Source organism: Helicoverpa armigera, chromosome 23 (assembly GCF_030705265.1).
Source record: "Helicoverpa armigera isolate CAAS_96S chromosome 23, ASM3070526v1, whole genome shotgun sequence".
In the NCBI taxonomy this organism is placed as follows: Eukaryota; Metazoa; Arthropoda; class Insecta; order Lepidoptera; family Noctuidae; genus Helicoverpa; species Helicoverpa armigera.
In genome coordinates, this window is record NC_087142.1 from 940634 (window position 1) to 966414 (window position 25781).

The 25781-nt window shown below is 33.3% G+C and overlaps 1 protein-coding gene and 1 long non-coding RNA gene across 6 annotated transcripts; one reads left to right on the plus strand and one right to left on the minus strand.

Moving 5' to 3' along the window:
- Positions 1-634: 634 nt before the first annotated feature.
- LOC110376763 (UTP--glucose-1-phosphate uridylyltransferase) lies at positions 635-25138 on the minus strand. 5 transcript variants are annotated; one of them, XM_021335351.3, is made up of 7 exons: positions 24987-25114; positions 23930-23956; positions 5810-5996; positions 4138-4370; positions 3632-3837; positions 2605-3379; positions 635-2277 (listed from the first exon to the last, which is right to left on the minus strand). In XM_021335351.3, exons 1-7 carry the CDS (start codon positions 25014-25016, stop codon positions 2170-2172), a joined length of 1566 nt encoding a protein of 521 aa, XP_021191026.2. In that variant the 5' UTR covers positions 25017-25114; the 3' UTR covers positions 635-2169. The 5 variants fall into 5 exon arrangements, with proteins under 5 accessions (XP_021191026.2, XP_021191028.2, XP_021191029.2 ...); XM_021335353.3 differs by lacking the exon at positions 23930-23956 and having other exon boundaries at positions 24987-25138; XM_021335354.3 differs by lacking the exons at positions 23930-23956; positions 24987-25114 and adding an exon at positions 17764-17927.
- On the plus strand, positions 10422-15223 carry LOC135118528 (uncharacterized). The gene is made up of 2 exons (XR_010277647.1): positions 10422-11941; positions 14719-15223. It is a non-coding gene; the product is annotated as an uncharacterized LOC135118528 (long non-coding RNA).
- Positions 25139-25781: the final 643 nt, after the last annotated feature.

Genomic DNA, 25781 nt, shown 5'->3' on the forward strand with positions numbered 1-25781 from the left:
TCAACTAATTTTTCATAAAAGTATTGGTTTATGCTATTTAGTATTAGAGTACCTTCCTAATGTTTTCGGATAGCGCTGATTTGGTCATATTTGGCTTTTGCCGTTCAGGGTATTTTTTTATATTTATGTATTTTAAGGGTATTTTTATTTTCGGATAGGTATTGTATCTGATACGGGTTATAAGGCTTCTGAGTAACATCGAGGAGCATGAATTGGCTATAAGTTCGTATAAGTTTATATATTGATTTATTTCGCCCAGAAAATGGTATGTATAAATATTCCATTTTTAAGATTTGGTAGACAGCTAGTCAAACCATAATAAATGTAAATATTGTAATTTATTCTTAGGATTTAAGTGATTTTTGTTACATGAAAATAAATGAACGTTAAAAACATTTATGTAATTTGTTTATTTACTGTAATAGTGTGGAGACGGTTAGTAAAGTCTGGCAACCAGTCTTCCCGAGTGGTACCTACTTAGGTTGCTGTTTGTAACTGGGTTGAAAAGGTCTAATAGGCAGTCGCTCCTTGTAAAGCACAGGTACTCAGCTGCATCCGATTAGACTGAAAGCCGACCCAACATAGTTGGGAAAAGGCTCGAGAGATGAGATGATGGTTAGTAAAGAAAAACGAATTGAAATGAAAACATAATAATATTTATTACAACAGTTTTACCTACTTAGCTAATGGCACTAACTTGCTTATATTATAACTACTTAATAGTACAGTATTTACTCTTTTCTCTTATATTTTTATCGATATAACCGAATCGGATTTTTTATGATTCGATAAAAGTAAATTTTATTTGTAAGGTGCCACTTTATACTCATTAACAGAGTAATAAAATTGCTCGTTTTTTAAAGAACAATTTTATTTTATGATTAATGTTTCTCTTCTACAATACATATTTGTCTGAAATCTATGTATGTAATGAACTTAATCACTATTAGGAGTAATTATAAAAATCTATTTTACAGATACAAGTCGCATATTTTGGAAATAAGTGTAATAAATCGGCCATATTTAAGTACCTATAATAATCTAAAATATGATGAAAAATATTTTTTCTTTTTCATATTCTTCAAACCATATTTACGATATTAACTGGTACCTAAGTAGTATAAAAGTAATAAAAGAGTAATATACCTAAAAAACAATTTTTAGCAAACAATATACCCAATATACGTAAATTTTTCACTTTGGCAATAAATAATTAATAAAGCAAATAACAATTGGCAACTTGGCTCATAAAAAAATCAAAAGTTTTAAACCAATATAAAAAGTGTAAAAAAATACGTTTTATTAAATATAAATAAAGATACTAAATTTTTTTGTGATCATATTTCTTGTAAAAAAACGTATTCTGGTTTATAAATAAATTGTTACTAAGAAAAATCTTAGTACAACACAATATTAGCAATTACATAATATTATATTATAATATTTCCATGCTATATAATTGTGCTACTATCTCTTTTTTCTCTTTATAGCAAAAGTTTAAATATAAAAAGTGAATAAATAGAAAACTTTACAATAATATTAAAAATCGACCTAATAAATATGTTCATAATAAGTTTTCAAACGCCTTAAATCTCAATTTTAATAATTATACCAATTAAAACGAAAAACAAAATTCACGATACGTAATTCTCAATTTTATTCTTATGCAATTTCGTAAGTTTAACTCTAAGTTTTGTTTGAATATGGAACTACTTAGTCTATGGGCAATTAATTAATGCACATGTAGGTAATAGACAAATATATAGACGTATAAAAAAGAACGCGCACCTCTTTAGACGCAAATGAAATGAAACTTCTTTAAAAACCACAAAGTTTTTAACTTCATTCTTCTAGACTCTAACTTTTCACTCATTCTTATTTTTTTTTATAGTATACACGAAAAATTTATTTTAATTTACAACAACTGTTAGTAACAAAAAAAAACGTACAAAACTTCGGAGCATAACCATACCTTTGTCATGTTATTATACAAACAAAAACGTAACACAAAAATTACTCTTCACCATGTTCAAAGAAGTTCCATTTCTACAAATCTAGACATTACAATTTACTGTAAATTCCAATAACGTATCCGTCATAAAATCAGCGGATGGATAAGGTTATTGAAATCCACCGGTATTAGAGGTATATTAGCTAAGTTACTGGTGCTTAATGGTCGAGGATACGAAGGTTGCCGGAGACGATCTTGTTCTCAAGCAGGGCACCCGATGGTATGTCGATCCTGTCTCCGTGGTTGGCTATTATTATTACTGTTCCCTGTGAATAAGAAAAATATATTTAAGATATTTAGAGGTACATCCAATAGTAATGTAATGAATTTAAAAAAATGTTTCGGTTGTAAAATATAAATAAATCTTATTTTACTGACTTGAAATCGGCTAAGCCGATTTTGAGAAAACGCGTCTTAGAACCACCAATGGAAAACCAGGTTTCAATTACAAGAACCACTTCTAAATCCGTTTAGCCCTTTAATAGATATGGTACCACAGACATACATAACGCTAATAATCTTATAACACATTTGCAACAAAGAAAATTAAGCAATTAAATGAAAATAAATAAAACTATGTTCTCTCAACTGACCTTCAAAGACACTCCTCTGCCGAAAGTCACATCTCCGGACACCGTCAAATGATCCAACTCAATCAAATCAGGTATCGTAGCAAATCTGTTCAGGAACTCCTTAACCTTCGCAAAGTGGTTATCACCCAACTTCACTAAAGGTGTCGATGGGAACATCCTTTGTGGGGACATCACTAGCGAACCGTGCGATAAACTGTACAAGTTAGACATCACTAGTAATAAATCCGAGGTCTTTTTGACAGGTAAGAATCGAGATCTAGGCACGTTAACTCCTATGCCTCCTTCGAAGCACTTCATTGCGGCTCCGACTGCTGTCTCTAACTGTATAACGTTGAGACCATCAGCTAAATGCTTGTTGTTCACAATAATTTCCATATTTAAGGATCCTTGTTCGACCACCCTCTGAATAGCGTCTAATTTCGCCCATAAATTGTTGGTGTTGAAGAATTTGAACTGGCTAACTGATTTGAAGTCATCAACATGCTCTTTTGGCACCTGAGCAATTTCCAACAGTCTTAACTTATCCTCATATTGTATTAAGGTACCTCCCTTAACGTCGGCCCTGGTCTTATCAGTGACTTCCATAACGAATTCTGACACAGTCTTCACAGGGTCAGGATTAAGGAGTAAGTTCAAAATGTTCAGGTCGACGGTGGCTCCTAAGTTGTCGATGTTGCTGATGAAGCAATAAGTCCTGCCTTCTTTGATGAATTTCTGGAGAAGACCTGAGTTGTAGAATGATTCGTAGAAGTCGCCGTGACCGGGGGGGTACCATCTGTAAAAGGTAATTATGACATGGTTAGTATTTATATTCTGGTCGCAATAATTTTCTGTGGGAAAGGAATTATGGGGAAACAAGAGATGTCCAAAATCATAAAAATAAAATACAAATATTTAATCTTTCTGTGCCATATTAGCCTCATTGTAAATCCTTTTTACAAACTGCCTTTTTTATCTGCATTTTTTATGACGTATGTTTACATTTGTCTATGTAGCTTGTCTATGTGCTTCAAATATGACAACTTACGACTCAATGTCAGCCTGTACGTCAGCATGCCGGGGCACCGGCAGCAGTGACTCCCTATTGACCCTCGGGTGGCAGGACTGGTTGAAGGTGTGGATCTCCAGCTTCAGGCCCTGGTACTTGCGGATGACCTTCTGCGTGTCCTCGTCGGTGTTGAACGAGTTCATTAGCACTAGGGGCACGTTGCATTTGTAGGTTTTGTTTAGGTGCTGAAATAGAACATTCAAGAAGATAAATAAAAATAAAAAAATACATAGGAAAGTCTCCAAAAGATGAATCACATTGTTTGACAGCATATAACCCAGACAAAAAACTAAAACTTAAGTAATTTATGATTTTTTGTGACAATATATCAGAGTCACAGTCAAAATTATAAATAAAATGAGTTGTACGATTTGCAGAATTTCAAGACTTTTGGTCATGTCAGTGAACAAAATAAGTTGCTCCAGGCAATTAACTGATATGATGATGCTAAATGAACAAAAATCCTTCTGTCATTCAAAACTCACCTCAATCTGCTGTACAGTAAGATCCAAGAAGGTCAAATCATTTCTGACTTGTATCACAGACTTAGGACCCTTACAACCCATAGAGGTACCCAGACCACCATTGAGTTTGACCACCACCAGCTTGTCCAGCATGTGGTGAACATTGTCTGTGGTCGGGGTGGTGAGTGACGAGTAGTCTATGACAGCCCCCTCTGGAAGTTTCTGGATCTTCTCCCATGTTACTGATGGACCCTCTGGAAGATGAAACATTTTTAGTTAACATTTTTAGGAAGAAAATATAAAAAAAGACATCTCTTGCGCAAGCGCATCTGCTGGATAGAAAGTATGTTCTCTTGTGGGATTTTTTGGGGCTGTTTGGAGAATGATTTTGCGGCCTGAAATAAGCTTTCGCAATATTTGCTATTTTTGGTGAAAGGTTCTGTCGCAGCTACGTATACAATCCGGGCATTTTTGGGCCAAAATATTCTACTCATATAAATTAGACCTTCGTGGTGAATGATTTGTCAATACTAAGCAATTAATTAAACTATTTACGGATATATTGCTAAACGTACTATTGTCCCTCTCCATGGCGTATGAATGATTTATCTCCCGAACTGGGCTGCGTTTGTGTATTGTTTAATACAAGCGATTAATAGGGATGTGTCTGAGCACTAGTATATAAAATGACTGCTTACATTTTCTTTTGAGGGGCCTAGTACAACATAGGAACACCTTGAACGATTGATTCCTAAAATTTATTACCTGACTATGAGTAACTAAATGGAATATATCTTATGATAAAACCCTGAACTGATTTTTCTATTCAATTGAGCCCTGAAGTCCTGATGGCAAGGACCTCCAACCATTTTATATAAAATAGAATATTATCATTTATTTGCCATAAACATGTGTATAAAACCTACTGTTTTCTACATGTCATGTTTCTCAAGAACCTGTACAACCCTATGCATCTGTTTATTACAATGTAATGTCCATTATGAGTTTTCAGAAATCTATGTACGACAGCCTTTGTTTTTTTGAAGTAACTAGAAATCTGCTTAGCATTTTACGTGTTATGATATATCATGCAACAATCATAACATAGATTTCAATAAAATTACTCAAGAAAAATAATATTTCGTTGTTGATTTCTTGTTAACTGATTCAAAAAATATTTGTTATCATCTACATAATGTCTTAAGGAAATATAGCATAAAAAGCTGTTTCTGTAATATAAGAATTGCTCTTAGTTTCATCATCTATGTAAAGAACTTATTTACACAGTTGCTGAGTCACCAATATCATAGATATTTGTAAACAGCAAAGCGTCTAGTCTTAGTTGTTTGTATTTTGGTACAAAAAACCGTCAAAGTCCAAGGTACGGATCAAAGGTACATAAAAACACCTCAGAAGCTTTTGTAGTCTATTTACATCATTTTGTTATGATTCTTTTTAATTTCAATTGGTCTATAACAGGGTTAATAAGCCTACCAATTGGATTGCAACAATCGTTTCTAGAGGTACGGTACCACTGACATGAAGTTGACTGTACAACAGTCGTTTTTAAATTGCAGACCGTGTGAAAGATTTGCGATAATGATAAGTACTTTATCATCACGCTTTATGTAACCAAGTACTTCTTAGGACTAGGTGCAAAAATCCTACCACTAAAATATCAAGAACCACTTACGTTCCGCCAAAAATCTGCTGAACAGGTTCTTGAAACCCCTGAACTCCTTCTCAACGAGGGGTCTTCTGGTCTCGTGGACTGAAGCCAGGAGTCTTTCCAGTTCCACTTCCAGCCGGGTGAGGGCATCGCGCTTGGTCGCCTCTTTGAAGTCACGAGAACCTGAGGGAGTTCTCTGGTGACTGCGGATCTGCGGAAATTGGATTAGGCAATTTAGCTTTGAGTATATTTTGGGAGAGAATGTACTTAGGACAATTGTCGGACATGGTGGTTGTTCTCCCTAAGGATCAGACAGCTGTATAGACCAATGAAGCATAGAGTAGGTATATTTTGTGGAATAATGGAGGCTAGACTGATTGGCGGCCATGGTGGCTGTTTCCTCGATGAAGACAAACAAAGCATTTCGGGGATAACATTTTATAGGAAAAGGGAAAAGAAGATTATATATTTTTTTTCAATCTATGAGACAACGATTTAACAACAACTTACTAACTATGGATAAGAACTCTAAACTATTTCTAACATGATAAGTATTTTGATCCATGCAAAAGTTTACATCTAGGAAAATCAAAGAAAAAAAAATGCTATAAAATTGGTTTCTCGGTAAATAATGGAAGTTTATTTTATTGTGTTTAACTTAGATACACAGTACCGGTTTTATCTTGTTATGTTTAATCTCTAATATTTGCTCAGCATTGCCATTGAAGTTTTATTTACTTTATTAAATGTTTTCTTAGTATTCTCCAATTTGATTGCGATGCGTGTTATTGAACGCTATATCGAAGCCAATTATGGTGCTTTTAAATATGCGTTGGTAATTGTTAGTTCCTGCTTCCTATCTTTAAAAAAAACCACTATGAATGTGTATTTTGGTGAAAAATTGTAAAGTTATTATCGCGTTTGTAATGTGTATGGCATCCTTAGAAATGTTGCAAAGTACCCCGAAAAACTGGAATTAACTAAGTAATTTAAGCAAGTGTGACAGAGATAAAATGCTGCTTGAGCACCACTTAAAATAGAGGTATTCGTTCGTTAAAATTACAACTAAATTAAAATTAAACTATAATTTTCAATTATCACAGAAGTCAATGCGGAATTAGAAATTCCACAAGTTGTCATATGCATTTTTTTTTGTTAATTTTGTACAGTTCTACTTTTGTTCGTTATCATTAAGACCTGTTTAATTTAGATTTTATCTAAGGCACAGGCTCATAACACAGACAATCACGTTGATTACGTTTTATTAACTTAATTGTGATATTATTTTATGTTTTACATGTAAATGATATTTACGATAAAATTATTTCTGGTTTGCAAGCAAATACGTGAATATGCATCCAGTCTTTTCAGTTATATTACATAACTTATTTTGAATGATTTGACAAAACTAAACGATTATCGTCTACAAAGATTATCTAAACGTGATAAAATATAGAAACAACGTTCTTTCAGGTTTTCCTTTTGATAGCCAATTATAAATCTTTTGAAATTAATTACGTTTATAAGAATTTTTATGGACGATAACTTCGACGTAGTTTAATTTTTAAGCATATTACCTGTTCCAATAAGTATTATTTTATATTCAATATTTTTCAACCACAAACGTCCAAGTTAATACGTAGAATAACATAAAAACCGGTAATTTAACATAGTCACGCTTACTATAAGCACAAAACGTACTAATGACTTAATGATTCATTGATTAATTTTATACGAAACCTCGGTACGAGTAGCAACAGTACATACATACATATTTAATTAATTTCTGATACCTATAAATATTAGAATTATATAAATATTCCATAAGCGGTTTCACCTGTGTTCTGTGGGAACTACCTCGCGCATCCGGGTAAAACCTAGCCTATAGCTTGCCTCGATAAATGAGGTATCTAACAGTGAAGGAATTTTTCACAGTTTCGGTTCAGTAGTTTTTGAGATAAGCATTCAAATAGACACCTCAATTTGTTATATTAGTACCAAAGACACCAGAAAATTCCTCAGAGATCTGCTGTGGGAAAATACAACGTGAATATTTGCAATTTCATAGATTTTCCCGTTTCCTTGGTTTTCCTTCCTTATATGTTCCTAAGCCCACGCAGGTAATATTTTTTTGTTTCTTTGGAACCAGTGTGTTGACTTATTTGTATGTCAACCTGATAGTTCTGCACTAAACCATTCAAAATGTACTGCAGAGTTTATTTTTAGGGTCTATCAAAAGCAGAGCCATCCTTGACTCGTACTTTTAGAGGTCAACGTAATTTAGTTAACAACAGCACACAATGCACACACATATAGTTGGTTACAAGCCTGCGGATTTTCTTACTTCCTTACTTACTTCATACCCAAAAAATACACCATCACCAAGTTATTTAACGTTAAAGCGATAAAAAACAGACACAAACTTACACTCCCATTTTTATTTCTCAACATATCACGTACCCATGACCGACACTGTTCAGCCTCACTATCCATATTTTAAACAAAAAAAAACACTAAAAATATTTAAAAAAACGTCTTTTAAAAATGTTGTTTTAAAATTCCGCACACACGTCACGCTCGAATGAATGCTGTCAGGCGACTGGATTTGATAACACAATCAACGTGCTTATCATATTCGGCTGTGCCTCACACCGAATAGATTCCTATCAGTTTATATTTTGTTTTTGGAAGTCATAAAATTGGTGTGTTGGTAATGATATGACAGTATTTATGTTGAACTAGCTTTCGCCCGCGGCTTCGCCCGCGTAGTGTTCGGTTATATCGCGTTTCCAAGAGAATTCTTCCAAAGTCAGGGATAAAAACCATCCTATGTTATTTGTCAAGGTCAGCTCTATCTCTGTACCAAATTTTAATCAAATCAGTTCAGTGGTTTAGACGTGAAAGCGTAACAGACAGACAGACAGACAGAGTTATTATTAAGTCTATGTTCTTGTAGACTTGACTATTTGTTACGTTATTTTATGGCCTATTTATAAGTCTAATATAATAAGGATTGAGACCGTTGCCATTAACTAGGCTCACAAATGTAAACTGCGAGAATTTCTACATCAAAATATTGCCTAGGATATAACGCTCTGCAGCCCCATCTCTTTTGTTCTTGACTAAATATTTGAACAATAGTATTTGCATGTTCCTTATCCTTAATTAAGAGAAGGTTAATTACATATCCTTGGCCGATTTCTTTAATTAAACGTACCTATAGGTAAATGAAGATATGTCTACAGCTATGTCATACTAATTCAATATGCGAACCAATTAAATTGATGTTTTTTTTAAATTATGTTTGCAGATGTGCGCAAGCGTAGACCATAGAGATGTGTTGGTGTATGCATCCGTATATGATAAGTTTTATTATAAAACATAGTTAGTACGTATAGACTGTGATAAACAATGCTAGATAACAGTTGTTAAATATTTCATATTTTTAACAACTGATTAACAAAGTTAGTTAGTCCGTTAACAAAGGACTATACACGTCAACCTAAATAAAAGAAAAATAATCTTTTGTATGTAAAGAAAAATATTTACCTAGAAACATGTGAATAATTACAATTAATTGTTTTGTAAACTAAAACTCTATCCTATAGTTACGTTATACAATTCATTGATAAAACGGTTTGACCTCGTAACAGCTGTATAACGGATTCCGCCATTTTCCAGAGTGAAGCGATTTTCCTCGGTTGACATAACAAATTAGTTCTTAATGCATTAATTGGCTATTAGTGCTGCTTTGTTTATAAACAAGCCATGCCCTCGAACTTTGATTAGTTGAAGAAAACTTGCACTTTGGGTAGAGGGAATTATAGTTTTTGAAAAATATGAAAATTAAAAATAAGCCTGTCAATCTGTTTCTAATGAAGAGGTTTGAGAAACGCGGAAAAGAACACTTGAACAAAGTTCAAAAAATCATAATGATCAAGTTCGACATAATTGATAACATAAACGTCCTTAAAACAACTGCTTACTTTGAAATTGAACGCGAAAACGCGTAAACAATTATTTTCAGAAAACTGACGTTTATGTTTTTGGTGAACTTTTGCCTCACTTGATTCGATCCGAAAATAAACTTCTTTCTTTAAGACCCAAAAAAATCCTCCCCTTATTAACTAGCTTCGGCCCGCGACTTCGTACGCGGATCCTTTCCCTTATGCCAGCGACTACGGGGTCAGCAAAATCAAAGATCTGAATCGTCTATTGAATTTTAAGGGCCCGTTGACTTGAAAACAACGGAATACGCATAACCATTAGTTAGGAATGAATCTGAGGAAGTTTCCTACTATACTGCACTCGTAATTACTTGCAAAACTGCATAATCATTGCTTATGTTCATCTCTAGAATACTTTATAAGCGTCGTATAGTTCAAAATAATATGGCTTCTGTTGCCATCTTCGTGAACTGTGGCAATTTATGCAAGACAGCTAGATCTAATCATAAAGCTAACTTGTGTTAGGCTTACATTATGAGCAGGTCCTTTGTAGTTTTAAAGGGAAAATTAATAGGTAAATTATCAATGAAAGCGCTCGGAAACTGGACATTAGAGACAATTGTTATTACAAAAACTATCATTTGCACAGGGTATCGTATGCTTATGCTACTATGCTACAGAGAATCAAATTGTTGGATTATATAAAGCAAAAACTAATACCCCTAACTTTCGATAACATTGTTCTTTGTTCTATCTGAACAATCTACTGTTTATTTAACTCTACACACACTGCGTCACGGGATCTTGTTAGACGGACGTATTGCTTCCAAGTACCATTTAAAGTATAGAATAAATATTTCAATATCAAATTAGTATATTATTTCTTTTAATCCCATACCTCCTATAGGTTATGGGCCCAGTGCGAAAAAGGACATTTAGTAGTGAGAACATTCAGTAGTGCGTAGTGACAGTAAAGTGCATAGTTGTAAATAAAAATAAAGTTGTGACAATGGAAAAAGTGAAAAGAAACATTAAGCCTTTTAATGGAGAAAAGTACAGTGTATGGAAATTTAGAATTCGTACACTGCTTTCAGAGTTAAACTTGCTCAGTGTTATTGACGAAGAAATTCCTGGAACGCGATCCGCTGAGTGGGAAAAGAATAATAAGGCAGCCAAAAGTATTATAGTCGAATATTTGGCGGACTCATATCTTAATTATATTAATGAAAATGGGACTGCTCAAGCAGTTTTTAAACATTTTGACGCGATCTATGAAAGGAAAAGTGTAGCAACTCAATTAGCGCTGAGAAAACAATTATTGGGATTAAAATTAAAAGCCGATATACCCTTGATCAAACACTTCTCAACATTTGACGATCTGCTGACAGAATTATCAGCTGCTGGAGCTAAATTAGAGGAAACGGACAAAGTAGCTCATTTATTACTTACTCTCCCGAATACATATGATGGCGTTATCACTGCAATTGAGACACTATCTGAAGAAAATATCACTCTCGGTTTTGTAAAAACTAGACTATTAGATCACGAAGTAAAATTAAAAAACGAGAGTCGTGATACCAGTTTAAAGATACTCCATGTTGAAGAAAAATATAATAAAACAGATACAATCGCACAAAACAAAACTATTTGAAGAATACAACATTCAAGAAAACAAACAAACAAAAATTTGTGAAATGTCATTACTGTGGACGCAAAGGACACAAGAAACAGGATTGTTTCTATTTCAAAAGACAGACAAATATACAAAACAATGCCCCAGAAAGGACAAGACAAGTCCAAACTATTGCCCTGCAAGAGGAACGACCTCGAATTCTTCTTTTTCAGGATTTGCGTTCATGACAAGCGCATACCATTATGAAAAAGACCACTCGACAATTAAATTCCTATTAGATTCAGGAGCGTCTGATCACATCACAAATAGAGATGATCTCTTCACATCGTTTGAATGTTTAAATCCTCCTTTAAAAATTTCAGTAGCTAAAAACAATACATTTATTTCAGCAACTAAAGGGAAACATAAATCTTATCAGTCAAACAGGAGTGCAAGGAATACTTACAAATGTATTGTTCTGTGCCGAAGTACCATATAATTTAATATCGGTATCAAAGATGCAGCAAGCAGGATTCACCATAATATTTGATGACAAAGGCACACAAATTACAAAGGAAGGTAAAATCATCATGAAAGGTAAGACATTGAATAATCTTATAGTTCTAGAGTTTAAAATACCAGTAATAAAGGGAATCCGCTTCCCAAGCATGTTATGTTAATGAAAATAAATATGAATTATGGCATCAACGCCTAGGACATATAAGTAAAACTAAATTCCTGCAGTTAAAATGTCATAATATGATTGATGACTTAGATGAAATAAATACCGTAACTCCAAATGATAAGTTGTGTGAAGCATGCATAAATGGGAAGCAGACTCGCCTGCCTTTTAATAAAGTTAAAGACAAAAGTTACATTAAACGCCCTCTGTTTATTGTGCATTCAGATGTTTGTGGTCCTATAACACCTCCAACAATAGATAACAGAAATTATTTTGTTTTATTTGTTGATGAATACACACATTATTGTGTGGTGTATATGTTAACTTACAAATCAGAAGTGTTTACAGCTTTTAAAGACTATGTCGCTAAAAGTGAGGCTAAATTCAATTTCAAAGTAGTAAATCTTTATAGTGATAACGGTGGTGAATACTTATCCACCGAAATGAAAAACTACTGTAGAGAAAGAGGCATAAGCTATCATTTAACAGTTCCTAGGACCCCACAGTTAAATGGTGTTGCAGAACGTATGGTTCGCACAATAACAGAAAAAGCTCGTGCTATGTTAAATGGCACTAAAGCATCAAAACGTTTTGGGGAAATGCAGTTTTAACTGCAGTTTATTTAATAAATATTACGCCTACGAAAGCTTTAAGTCAATCAAAGACACCATACGAGATGTGGCATGATAGGAAACCAAGCGTTAAAAATCTCAGAGTTTTCGGTTCAACTGTATATGTTCATAATAAAACCAGTAAAACAAATTTGACAATAGGTCGTGGAAAGGAATACTGGTAGGTTATGAACCCAATGGTTATAAAGTTTGGAATACAGAATTCGAAAAATATGAAACTGTAAGGGACGTTGTAATTGATGAGACTAATTTTATCGAATCTAGGCCTTCATTACGACCTGAACGGAGTAATAATACATATTCCCAAGACGAAACTGATAATGACTCCGTAACAAAATCAGTGTCTTATAAGTCTCATAGTTCTGGCCCTAAATCAGATAGCTCTCAATCTGATGAATGCAGTACAAGTAAAATTCGAAAAATCGGTAGTCATGAAATACCGAATGAACCTGAAAATGAATCTGAGAGTAGTTTGAAACACAAAAATCAGGATAAACCTGATGAATTTTTAAATTTACGAAGAAGTGAAAGACTGAAAACATGTTCGCGTAAATCATATAATGAAAATGACTATGATGTCTATAGTGCGTTATCCATCACAAGTAATATACCAAAATCATTAAATGAAATTAAATCTCTGAACGATAGGAATCAGTGGGAAAAAGCAGTCAGAGAAGAACTCAATTCTCTTAAGAAAAATAATACATGGACATTAGTACCAAAACCATTAAATAAAAATATTGTAGACTGTAAATGGATATTCACTATTAAAAATGACGTTTCAGGTCAACCTTCAAGATATAAGGCACGTCTTGTCGCTAGAGGTTTCAGTCAAGAATATCTTAGTGATTATAATGAAACATTTGCACCAGTTGCTAGAATAGCAAGCTTTAGATTCTTAATTAGCTACGCAAATCAATATAATTTACTGATTCATCATATGGATGTAAAACAGCATTTCTAAATGGTACACTAAAGGAAGAAATCTACATGAAAGTTCCTGAAGGTGTAAAATGTAAAGATAATTACGTATGCAAATTAAACAAAGCTCTTTATGGCTTAAAACAATCAGCTAGATGTTGGTACGAAACATTTGAACAATGTCTCAAAGAAATAGGTTTTCAGAACTCCCCAGTAGATAGGTGTATATATATGAAAGGTAAAGGAGACATTTCTAAAATATTTACGTAATCTTGTACGTCGATGATTTAGTTATAGCATGTGCAGATTTGCAAACAATGAATAATTTCAAAGCATATTTAATGACTAAATTCGAAATGACCGACTTACACGATATCAAATTATTTTTGGGCATTAAAATAGAGAGACACCATGATAAAATTACTTTAGACCAAAGTGCTTACATTAAAACCGTTTTGAATAAATTTAATATGAGTGATTGCAATCCTATAAACACACCGATGGAGCTTAAATTAAACTATGAAGCTCTTAACGCTGATAAGAAGTGTGACGCACCATGCCGTCACCTGATCGGTTGTTTAATGTACATTATGCTTTGTACGCGTCCGGACTTAAGTACATGCGTAAATATTTTAAGTCGGTACACAAATAAGAACAATAAAGAATTGTGGTTATGCTTAAAGCGAGTTTTAAGATATATCAAAGGCACAATTGATTTGAAGTTAACATATACAAGAAATAATTACAATAACATCCTAAGTGGATATGTCGACTCAGATTGGGGTGGCCACGATTGTAATGATAGGAAAAGCACTACTGGATATGTGTTTAAATTATTTGATCAAAATACAATTACATGGTGTACAAAGAGACAAACATCAGTAGCGGTCTCGTCTACTGAATCCGAATATATGGCTTTATATGAAGCTGTTAAAGAAGCATTATGGCTTAAGTCTCTGGCAGAAAGCATAAACTTAAAATTAATAAGCCCATTATTTTATATGAAGATAATAACGGATGTATTAGCATAGCTAATAATCCAACAAGTCATAAAAGGTCCAAACACATAGATATAAAATATCATTTCTCTAGAGAACAAGTTGAGAAAAATGTAATAAAATTAAATTATATTTCCACAGGTAACCAGTTGGCAGACTTGTTGACAAAACCTTTACCAGTCGTGTCTTTTATAAGACTGAGAAAAGGATTGGGTATAGAATAAGTTTTAATTTAAGTACAATTTCATTATGAAATGGTCTGATCAGGTTTTTCTGGGTTTTCCCTGATCCTGTGCAGCAAATGTTGGACCATTATTGTACAGTTGTCCCAGACCTTACTTGGAAGTATAATATGTTACGTCTTATTTATAAGTTGGTATTCACTTTGTAATGTTGAATTGTAGACTAGATACTGTATAGTAAACTAACGAATGACTAAAAGTTAGGGATTAATTTTTGAGGGGGCGTGTTGGATTATATAAAGCAAAAACTAATACCCCTAACTTTCGATAACATTGTTCTTTGTTCTATCTGAACAATCTACTGTTTATTTAACTCTACACACACTGCGTCACGGGATCTTGTTAGACGGACGTATTGCTTCCAAGTACCATTTAAAGTATAGAATAAATATTTCAATATCAAATTAGTATATTATTTCTTTTAATCCCATACCTCCTATACAAATGACATCTTTCACAATTTCACCACATATAGATATTTTATGCTATCTAGGTTTCAAACAAAAATCCGCCATTATTAACATAAATACATACAGGACCACTGAATAAAGAAGATAGCAATCCAGATCAACTATCTTTATTAGTTAATCAACGTAAGGTCGTAATGCTAATTAAACCGCGACAAAAGGATGTTATAACATTCAAACAAGTTTAAAAGTTATCGCAACTAATTTATTCTGGTTATCAAAGTAAGATTATGAGAAAATCACAATACAAAAAAAAATCTTTAGTTCAATACACGTGTCATATGCATCATACATACGTCAATCATTTCCCGCGTAAAACCGCGTTCCATAGACTATAAAGTTCCCTATAGATTGTTTATGATAATTATTTACTACGATATTATCGTGCATCGTGCTTATTAGGGTTATCAATGCCACTATAAAAATAGTAATAGATAAATACTAAATAATATTGATAAGCTTTATTGCAAGAACTTTATAATTTAATAACTACCGATAAAACGCTTAGGCTTAGGGGACCATATTCTAATATTCATGGGATCGACAACTTTCTCTAATGTTTTTGCATATATTTTTTATACCAAAAGAGGCGTAGAAAAAGTTATAGTTTCCTATAATAACGCTCTACTCTTATTTTGTTTTCAATTAAGACACATCACATTTTTGTATATTATTATATTAAAAAATATTACATTTCCCCCACCACTATTCTACAAGTTATTATTATTACCACTTTTCTACAAGTTTTTTTTTAGATTTTCCTTTTACTTGACAATCTTATAAAAATAACAGCTGTAAGTATCATGTTTTGTTTGTCTATTCACTATTGTCCAGTATCGTTGATTGCGGTATTTGACATCAATATACATAGTGCGCAGTTGTCGTATGTTTCTAGACAGACCTATTACAATGATTGCGTAACCTTTGTAAGGTTGTCACTAAACAATGATTTCATTTAAATATTCTGCGTCATTAAATACATTGCTTGTTGTAAACAGCTGTTTTCATCGTGAATTTTAGATTCCATAGACATACAAAAGTAAACAAATACTCTTCAGAAAACTACAGACTGAACATTTGAAAATGGAACAACAGTAATGGCTGTTTAGCACCCGATTTTAATTTTTCGTTGTTCGTGTAATTTCAAAACGTCTGTATTCTTTCAATATTCAACTGTCATGTCGGACGTCGCGATTTTTTCAATTTATTAAGGCTATGTTACATTTGATCTTTATGGTTAAAACTAGTAAATACATATAGCACTAAGAAAGAAAAAAATATAATTAGTAAGAATTAGATTAGAATTTAGTCTTAAGTTATTTTCTAGCTACCGATACGATGCAAGATAAAAAACTATAGTGCTTAGGTACTTCTACAGACACGCCAATCCTTATGATTAGAACCATTTATCAATATATTATTTATTATTATTATTTATGCGAGCGTTTGATATCAGGGTCAATATTAATGAGACAAATAAGATAAACATGTGATAACACGGGCTGAACTGTCGATTTGGTGAACAATAAAATTATTTATTTAATGTCAGTTTGATGCGTTCGTCAATAAGATTCTTGTTTCGCTTCTGAAGATAATAATTCTCGAACGATACTGACACTGAAAGATCTAGAACTTTCGAGTTTCTGAATAATTTGTGGGAGTTAATGTACTAACTAATTAATGAGAGGTAATAAAGATAGAGATATAACCAGGACAACAGATAAATAATACATTTGTGATGAGAAAAAGATTTCCTCAATAACATTTTGTTCGATTTTTTTGTATTAGTTACAGATTAAAAAAACAATAAGTATGTTCTTTATCAAGTTTTTCTTGACTTTATATTCTGCCAGCCCTAATTTATCGCTATATAGGTACCAACACACGTGTCACGTAGTTACCGTCTATTTAAATGACATTGTAAATACAAAGAGTATACTTATGTATTTCAAGTCCAAGTCTTTTATGGTACAAAAATGGGCCATCTATCTATGTAATGTTTTATCAGTATTTCCTATTTAGTTTGAAACAATATAGGAATTTAAATCTGACGATAAATCGCATTTAATTCATTGATGCAAAGGTTAATGAAAACCTTTATTTATTCGGTAAACTATTTACCTAATTATTAATCCGAGCCTCGATATCGTCAGGTACAGATTATTTTTTTGATGCATCACAATTCACAAATATTAGATTAAATAATTTGTAGCAAAATACCTACGGACGGATGAATACTTCTTTTTAACGTGAAATACTAACAGTAAGACAAACTTTTCAATATTTTCAGTAAAAATAATAACAGCTGATAAAATAAACTCTTTTACGCATTCAACTAGTCAATGAAAATCTGTTTAACATATTCATTCATGGCTGCATTATCAATTCATGAACCCAGTGACCGCAAAACGCTATTTAGAGGGCACGAAAAACTATTACAATCAAAATTACCATAAACTAATAAATTGAAAACCAACCTTGCTAAGTAAATCCATTTCAATTACAAAAAAAGTTCCTTTATGTTAAAAAAAAAAAACACTAAACCACAAAGTTCGTAATTCAAAAGATTTGAGCGGGAGACGAGTGCGCGTTCAGTGTAGAACGCAATGGCCGACTACAGACCGCCATGATTGCTACAAATAATATATAAGTAGTTGATAACTTATCATTGTAAATGCGTCTGAATAGCTATTAACTCAGATGATTTTTAGTATAGAATAGCTTCTGCATATCACCCATGCTAGAGATTATTGCCACTTTAGACTAAGTCCTCATCGGAAAAAATTGGGTTCGGTTAATAAGCTTCTAGGATTTATGGTTACCGTTCCTTAAATAAAACTATGACAAGGATGAGTACACTAAATACGAGTAGGTATATATCATCTAAAAAGATCGTACTTTGGATTATTTCAAATCATTGCGATAAGTTTTGTAATTACATACGTAAAGACAATTATCAGAACATCCATCTAGACTTGATAACAATCTTTGTGTAAAGACTAGATACCTAGATATTTATTTTAAGTTTTGTACTCCAAGTAGGTAGGTTTATTACTTCTTACAAATAAAACCCACCTAGACAATACTATGAATAAGAAAAAAACAACAAAAAAAAATTTAAGGTCCTTCCTAATTTCCAGTCTGCGTGAAACGAAGCGATAAATTAATTCGACTCTATTGGCGTCCCGACGTCTGAAATAGTTCCCAATTGAATAAGTGCAGTGCAATCAAATGTCCATTTGGACCTGACCACAATTCTGCATTTGCAGTTTGTAGAGCACACTTTTTGATGACCTTTAAATAAATCATTTCATAACCCAATGTTGGTTAGGGAACAAGGACCAAAAAAATATGAAGCAGCTTAGCAGTTATTACGGGTAGTCAGAAGCCAGTAAGTCTGAAACCAGTCTAACCAAGGGATATTGGGTTGCCCGGGTAACTGGGTTAAGGGTGTCAGATAGGGCAGTCGCTCCTTGTAAAGCACTGGTACTCAGCAAGCCGACCCCAACTTAGTTGCGAAAAAGGCTCGGAGGATGATTTTGATAGAAAAAGGTTCACTACAAGAAGTCCCTTCGGTCTTTTTGGAAACTTTAGGCCTTAAAACGGAATAATTCTTCCTAATTGGAAACCAAGCTTCCAACAACGAATAATCATTCTGGTTTCGCAACTGATTTCCAAAACGGCTGAAGAGGAAGAAGCCTACTTTTATTTGCTGCCTGAAAGCGGCCCTTTTAGGTCAACTAGTTACAAGTCTTTATACAGTCATGGACACATAATTAAAGACACCCCCCGACTCGAAGTGAAATAAATAGTTATGGTACTGACATGAGCTTAAGCACGGTATAAACTGTAGTGTAATAATTATTAAAACAAACATTACATTGTGTTCTTTAAATTAAGGACAAAAAATATTTTATTTCTTCAATACTTTAGATATAAAGCTCTATGGGAAATGAACACTAACTTTTGTAGCTGATACTTGGCTGGTCAGCTAATTAAAGACAGTTAAAGCCCAGTTAAGAAAAAAAAACGAAAGATACAAATAGTTGCCATACTTTTTTTTAGAAGTGAGTAAAATACTTATGAAAATTCGAATTAGGTAATAATTTAGGTTTATTTCATTAAAAAATTTTATTTTAGTCCTATCAATAAGACTAGAACAAAAATTCTGGTAAGTAAAATGTTTTAGGCTTTTTAATATTATATTTTGACATACGGATTTATTCATACCACTTGATCTATAGTAAGGACACGGTAATAAATTTATTATTAAAGATTTCTTATCAATGGCACTAAAAAAGGCATGGTTTGAGAACAACTCAAAACCGACCCCAAGGAAAACTTGTCCGCAAACAGACTTTAAGGCGGTGCTATAGGCAAATAGTGAACCATTTACATGATTCGGTACTGGTTTTTTTGGGAGTCATCTGATGCTAAAAGGACGACAATTGTGTCTGCAGAACTTTTAGACTACAACCGGGTCGGGAAAAGCTGTAAGGCATGGGTATCGAAAATGTTACTTTTGGAAAAGCACCGCTAGTCCATACTGTAGTTGGCTATTTCTATCAAATGTGAAAGGTGCAGTTAACAAGTGTTCAAAAATGTATTTTTTTTCTCATTAAACAAAGGGATACGAATAATTCTAAAATAATGTATCGAAATTAGTCGCCTCCAAAACATGAGATGGAACCAAAATACACTAAGAAAGTTCTCAAACATAGGAGGCGAAAAAGTAATAGTGTGGGGCTTCTCTCCACTACTTGGTGTGGTGATCTTTTAGAATGATATTATTAAAAATAGGCGAATTCAAGTACTTTAATATTTTAGAAATAGCATTTTGTTATATGCTAAGCATAATTTACCGGTCCTTAGCGCTTTCCAAATTAGAAAAGTTCTGAAAAACACTGTAAGAGTAGTAAAAAGGACTCTTTGATCGAGCAACTTATGACGGGTTTGGTTTGGCCCATGGCAAATTTAATAGAAAAAAAACTGGTGATCGGCCAGAAAACACAATGGCGATAAGTCATACATGAAACATTGATCAATTTTACACAGATTTTTATGAAGCATGGAAGAAAATTCCCGTAGCGACTTAAAACAAAACCGACCGCTTGCACGCTTAGGGATGTCGTGCTGTCATTGAGGTAAAAGGAAATAAACCAAATATTAGCACTCATTAGTATGCTTAGTTACAGTGTAGGGAATGTTGTTATAGAATAGTACCATCAATAATATTAATAATTTGCATTTCTTCCTCTGAGCAAATGGAGTGTCTTTAATTATATGGCCAGGCCTCGTTATGGTTCATACCGCTCGAGATTCGGATAAAGCGAAAAAAAACTTGTCGCGAAGGATCACTGAAGATAGTCTTTAGTTTTAATATTTCACAATGCCCTCTTAAATATTTTAAAATAGAAAATAAAGTTCCAGTAGCAATCAGAAAAAAGAAATACAGATGAAATGCGGCAGCAATTTAAGATTCCAACAGTGTCTTTAATTATGTGTCCATGACTGTATATGAAAGTTCTTTCTTAGCAGGAGAATATATAAAGGGAGTCATGAGTCTCTTAGATAAATCCATGCATGCGTGTTCATTCATTTGCGTTTTTACCTTTCAGAACTCTCTAATAATTCCGTAAAAACCTCTCAACTTTTCTCGTGAGTACGTACCTAAGGGAATAGTCACAATCAATAATATCGTAATGGAAAAATAATAACCTTATCATATTAGCCTGTATGAACAGGTATAATTAAGTTTATCTCGTAGGTACCTGATGCAAAGCGACACATTTTTGGATAAGCATCGATGTACCTAAGTAGGTGTGTCACTATGATAAATTGTGTTATTTCCATATTTTTTACGTCACTCTAGGGGGCGTGGTATGGGAGTGAAATGGCATATTGTTAAGCATCTCCTGGATGGACCTAATGGACCAGACCTCACACTTGTGATGTCAAAATCACAAACAATATGAAAACTTTTTCACATTATTTAATTTGCAATGTCGGAGACCCCTTTCCGGCTTTCATCCCGCGAAAAAAATCTCTAAGTGACAGATTTAAAACGCGTGTTTGGAAATTGTAAAAAGTTCAATAACACCTCGAGGAGGAAGAAAGTCGAGGGTACATCTTGAAAAATCTGATTCATTTACAATTTGTTGCCATCCTGAAGACTGACGAATCACGAAAGTTAAAAAAGGACTGTTGCAAGTAGCGACAGCTATTTATAAACATGACATTATTCACACACGTACAAGATATTATGGACTATCAGATCACACTTAATGATGATAACAATCATGAAGTCTTGTTCTTACTTGAACATAAGGACAAAATGAATTTGCTGTCTCAACAGTGACTTGACGAAAACCGGACCGTGACGCTACCGTAATAAGCACATACGTACCTACTGACAAACAAGATTTTATCAAACGATTGCCGTATCATTGCATCATTTATGAAACGCCCACTTTAGGTACACGTACCTTTGACGTATGTCTAGAATATGGATAAAGATCTTTTCAGTAACTAATCATCCTTATGATTATAGCCTGCCTGGTTACTGGATTGGGGCGTGTGCAGATTTTTTTTTACGTAGACGTTTTGCTGAAGCTGGGTGTTAGAGAGAGGTAGATAGAAAATAAGATGGATAGATTGCCTGAAAGATAGAAAGAAGAGACCAGAGATCCCCATACGAGTAAATACCATATTCCTATTTCTAGCAAGCAAATCCATATGATATCTAGAGATTATTGAAGCCCACTATTATTGAGTAAATCTATACTAATATTATAAAGCTGAAGAGTTTGTTTGCTTGAACGCGCTAATCTCAGGAACTACTGGTCCGATTTGAAAATTTTTTTCAGTGTGAGTTACTACTTTTATCCGAGTTCATGCCGAGGTTCCCACGGGATGCGGGTGAAACCGCTGACAGAAGCTAGTGCAAGTATATTTCGTGATTATGATACTAATATATGATACTCAAGTATTCGTTTTATATTTTCGTCGTGATAATTAAATTCCCATATAATATAGCACACAAACTAACCATAAATATTATTTTTTTCAGTAGGTAATTAATATCATAGACCTGCACACCGAATACATCTACAACTCAGGATATTAATGCAAATATGATCTAAGTATGGCTGAAATAAGTCTGACAACCAGTCATACCTAAGGGTTTTGAGTTGCACCGAGTTGCACGGGTAACTGAGTCGAGGTGGTTGGATAGGCAGTCGCTCCTTGTAAAACACTGGTACAGTACTCAGCTGCATGCAGTCAGACTGGAAGCCGACGCCAACATAGTTGGGAAAAAGATAATCTATGGCTTAAACCTACCTAAGTACCAAGTACGAACACAACATCGGTAATTTCTATTAGTTTTCTTGATTATCGCAGACGCTGTACAGAGTTAGATTAAAAAAACAATAAATTACCGAGGCTCGTTAAGAATAGCGCGTAACCGACGTGATATCGTTAAGCTTTTATTACATCCTCTAAACAGATCCGATTTATAGTTTTTTTGCAGCTGGTATCACCTAAATTTAAAGAAGAACTCTAATATTCGATGTGTTTTAGAGATCTGACAAGATATAGAAACATTTATTAATATTTTTGCATACATGTATAAAAAAGAAACTGGGTACATATTTCTTTTTGATTACGGTCTGTAGTTGTATGCCATTAATAAGCTCTTCTGAGCGCTTACACGAAAGCGGATTTTAACGTGCGTATGCACTTGCAAATTAAAATGGTAATAGGGATTATAATCTATATATTATATGATCTATACCTACTAATATAATATAGAATAAAAATGATTTTGTTCGTAAAGGCTCCGCATTCACTTTAAGATAGCGTATGTTACGCTACATACGCTATCTTTTATCCCGGTACGGGCAGCAGTACCCACAGGACGCGCGTGATATCGCTGAATAACAGCCAGTTATTCTTTAAAGTGCCTACTGCTTCTTCCACCAATTTAAAATATAAGTCATTTTAACATTTAGTTCATGCAAATTAAGTTGGATTTTAATATTCATGCAAACCGCTAATGCAACTTCAATAAATTTTCACATTCAACATATGGATTGTTTTTTTTTTACCAAATCATGAAAGTAGAAATAAAAATGTAAACTAATGTTAGTTAAGCTGTTAAGCACCACCAAAAAGAAGCTTACAAAATTAAACATGCTATGAGTTAGTAATGTCTAAGATAGTAATCCTAATCCATAGTTAAAAAAGTACAAAAATATACAGACTTTCCCAATATACGAGTATGTATCTGTTGTTTTGTTTAATAGAGATACCCCCACACTCAGATTGTTGGATTGTCAAAGAAATCCTTCACTAAGGAACCATAATGTCTCTGAGCAGGTCCAATAGGCATCAGGCATCACTTACATGGGGCTTATGTCGAATTTCTATCTCTAGTAAGGAAATCAAAAGATAGATATTATATTGGGAACAGCTCATAGACAATAAAAGGACCCTTTCCTCAACCATTCCATATTCAAAAGTAAAGAGAAACAAGAATGTCTACAGCCCAATACTATATTATCCACATAGATCTAAGGCTAGATACACATAAATAGTTATGTACACTTTTACACAGAAAAGGTGAGTGCCAAGAAAGCTTACCGCTGGCCTCAGCCGGTTGTCATCAGCCTGAAATATCCAATTTGTTAAAAAAAATAAGCATAGACAAGTGAATTTAGTACAGTTATTGCAAGAAGTGTAAGCAGAGAAACTACATAGAATTACATAGGAAATATTGCAATCACACAAACAACACATTAAATTGATAAAATTGTGTCTTATTGAATTTCTGCAATCTTGTAGTCGCTAAGAGTAACATACATATTTATTTGACAGACAATTTTAATTAGATTGATTTATTTTGTATTGTACATGTATACAATGAGAATTCTAATTTATTTATTTTGCATATTCAATTTCCAGTGATAACACTTTTCTTGGTGACTACGGACGTGTTAAAATTAAATCTATTTCAACTGTCAAGACAATTGTTTTTCATTTTAGATAAATCATAATAACTCAAGTTACAGCAAACGTAATGTTCTGTATTATTTGTAGTTAGTTGTAATAAGTTTAAAAGTATATTGTCATCTAATTGTTCAGAAAATTAAATGAATAGCAAAATTTTGTGCAAGCATGTCAATGATAAAGCATATTTATAGTCATTATCTCTGTTCAAGGCTGAGGCCTCTCAAAGGTAATCAAAACATAATATTCTAGTTTCTTGCATAAATTGTATATGTGGGTAAAATAACAAGATGAAGTAAATTGCTCTAAATTGCATTTAATATGTCTAATTATCACTAGGATGCTGAAAACCATCCCAAATTCAAAAGTTTCAAGTTCTGCGTTTTAAAAATAGGCGCCAAAACGTTTTACGTATTATTTTTCCTGTAAACGTCAATGTATCGAATTGCATCTACTAATAGCAGTGTATTGGACAAACACGTGTATAATTATTTTAAAAACTGCGTGATTATCATGACTACCGCATGTATTCAAGGTTTATTTCAAGCTTTGTGATTTTATGTGACCCATCGACGACCTCTAAGCCGCACCAAGGTCATGGAAGATAAATAAACGCAACTAACTAACCAACTAGCACTCGTGTCTTATCGGGCATAATTCACTTACGTGAAAGATAAAAACTATTTATTACCTTCTTATCTCCGTCTCTGGAGTCAGACATTATTCCTTTATGTAATAATACGGCTATAATACGAGTTATCACAACAAACCGAAACGCGGCGGTGTGTTTCTTTTATGTCACTTGTCAATTTTGACACAAATATTGGCAATCAGGTGATTGTCAAAAACGTTCATAAGTTCATCGCATCGCGGAGAAAACTTAAAATTAATCATATTATATTTAATATGATTAATTTTAAGTTTTCCTTTATCAGTTATTGTAATAACAATAACTGATAAAGGTATGAGTTATATGCATAGGTTTTTGAAATGATGGGGGAAGCAATGATTAAGTGGATAAGACATTTAACATTTAATACTCTTCTATTTCTGTTTCCCAAGCATATGAACTCGCCTTTACTTTTTCTACTCATTCGATTTTACTTTATTGCGAAGAGCAGTCAAGCACAACCGAATAATACCTATATAATTGTTTGTTTGCAGCAATAATATTATAGCCGATTATTTACTAAAAAACAAACGTCATGAAACGCCTTTCTAAAATCTCTTAGCTATGTATCTGTCACCGTAAGATTACAAACATCGTTAGATTACAATCTATCTCGAGAGATTGTAAACTGTCGAATTATTGTGAACCGTAACATCTGATTGCAATTTAACGCATTATTTTTCGCTATATTGTAATCTATCGATGAGAAATTGTCAAATTGTCAACTGTCCGAAAGCTCTCCCTGATTGGTCAGTCTTTTTGAAAGATCGACCAATCACGACCAGCCGTTCTGTTGCCATGGAGTTCCCGTAGAGT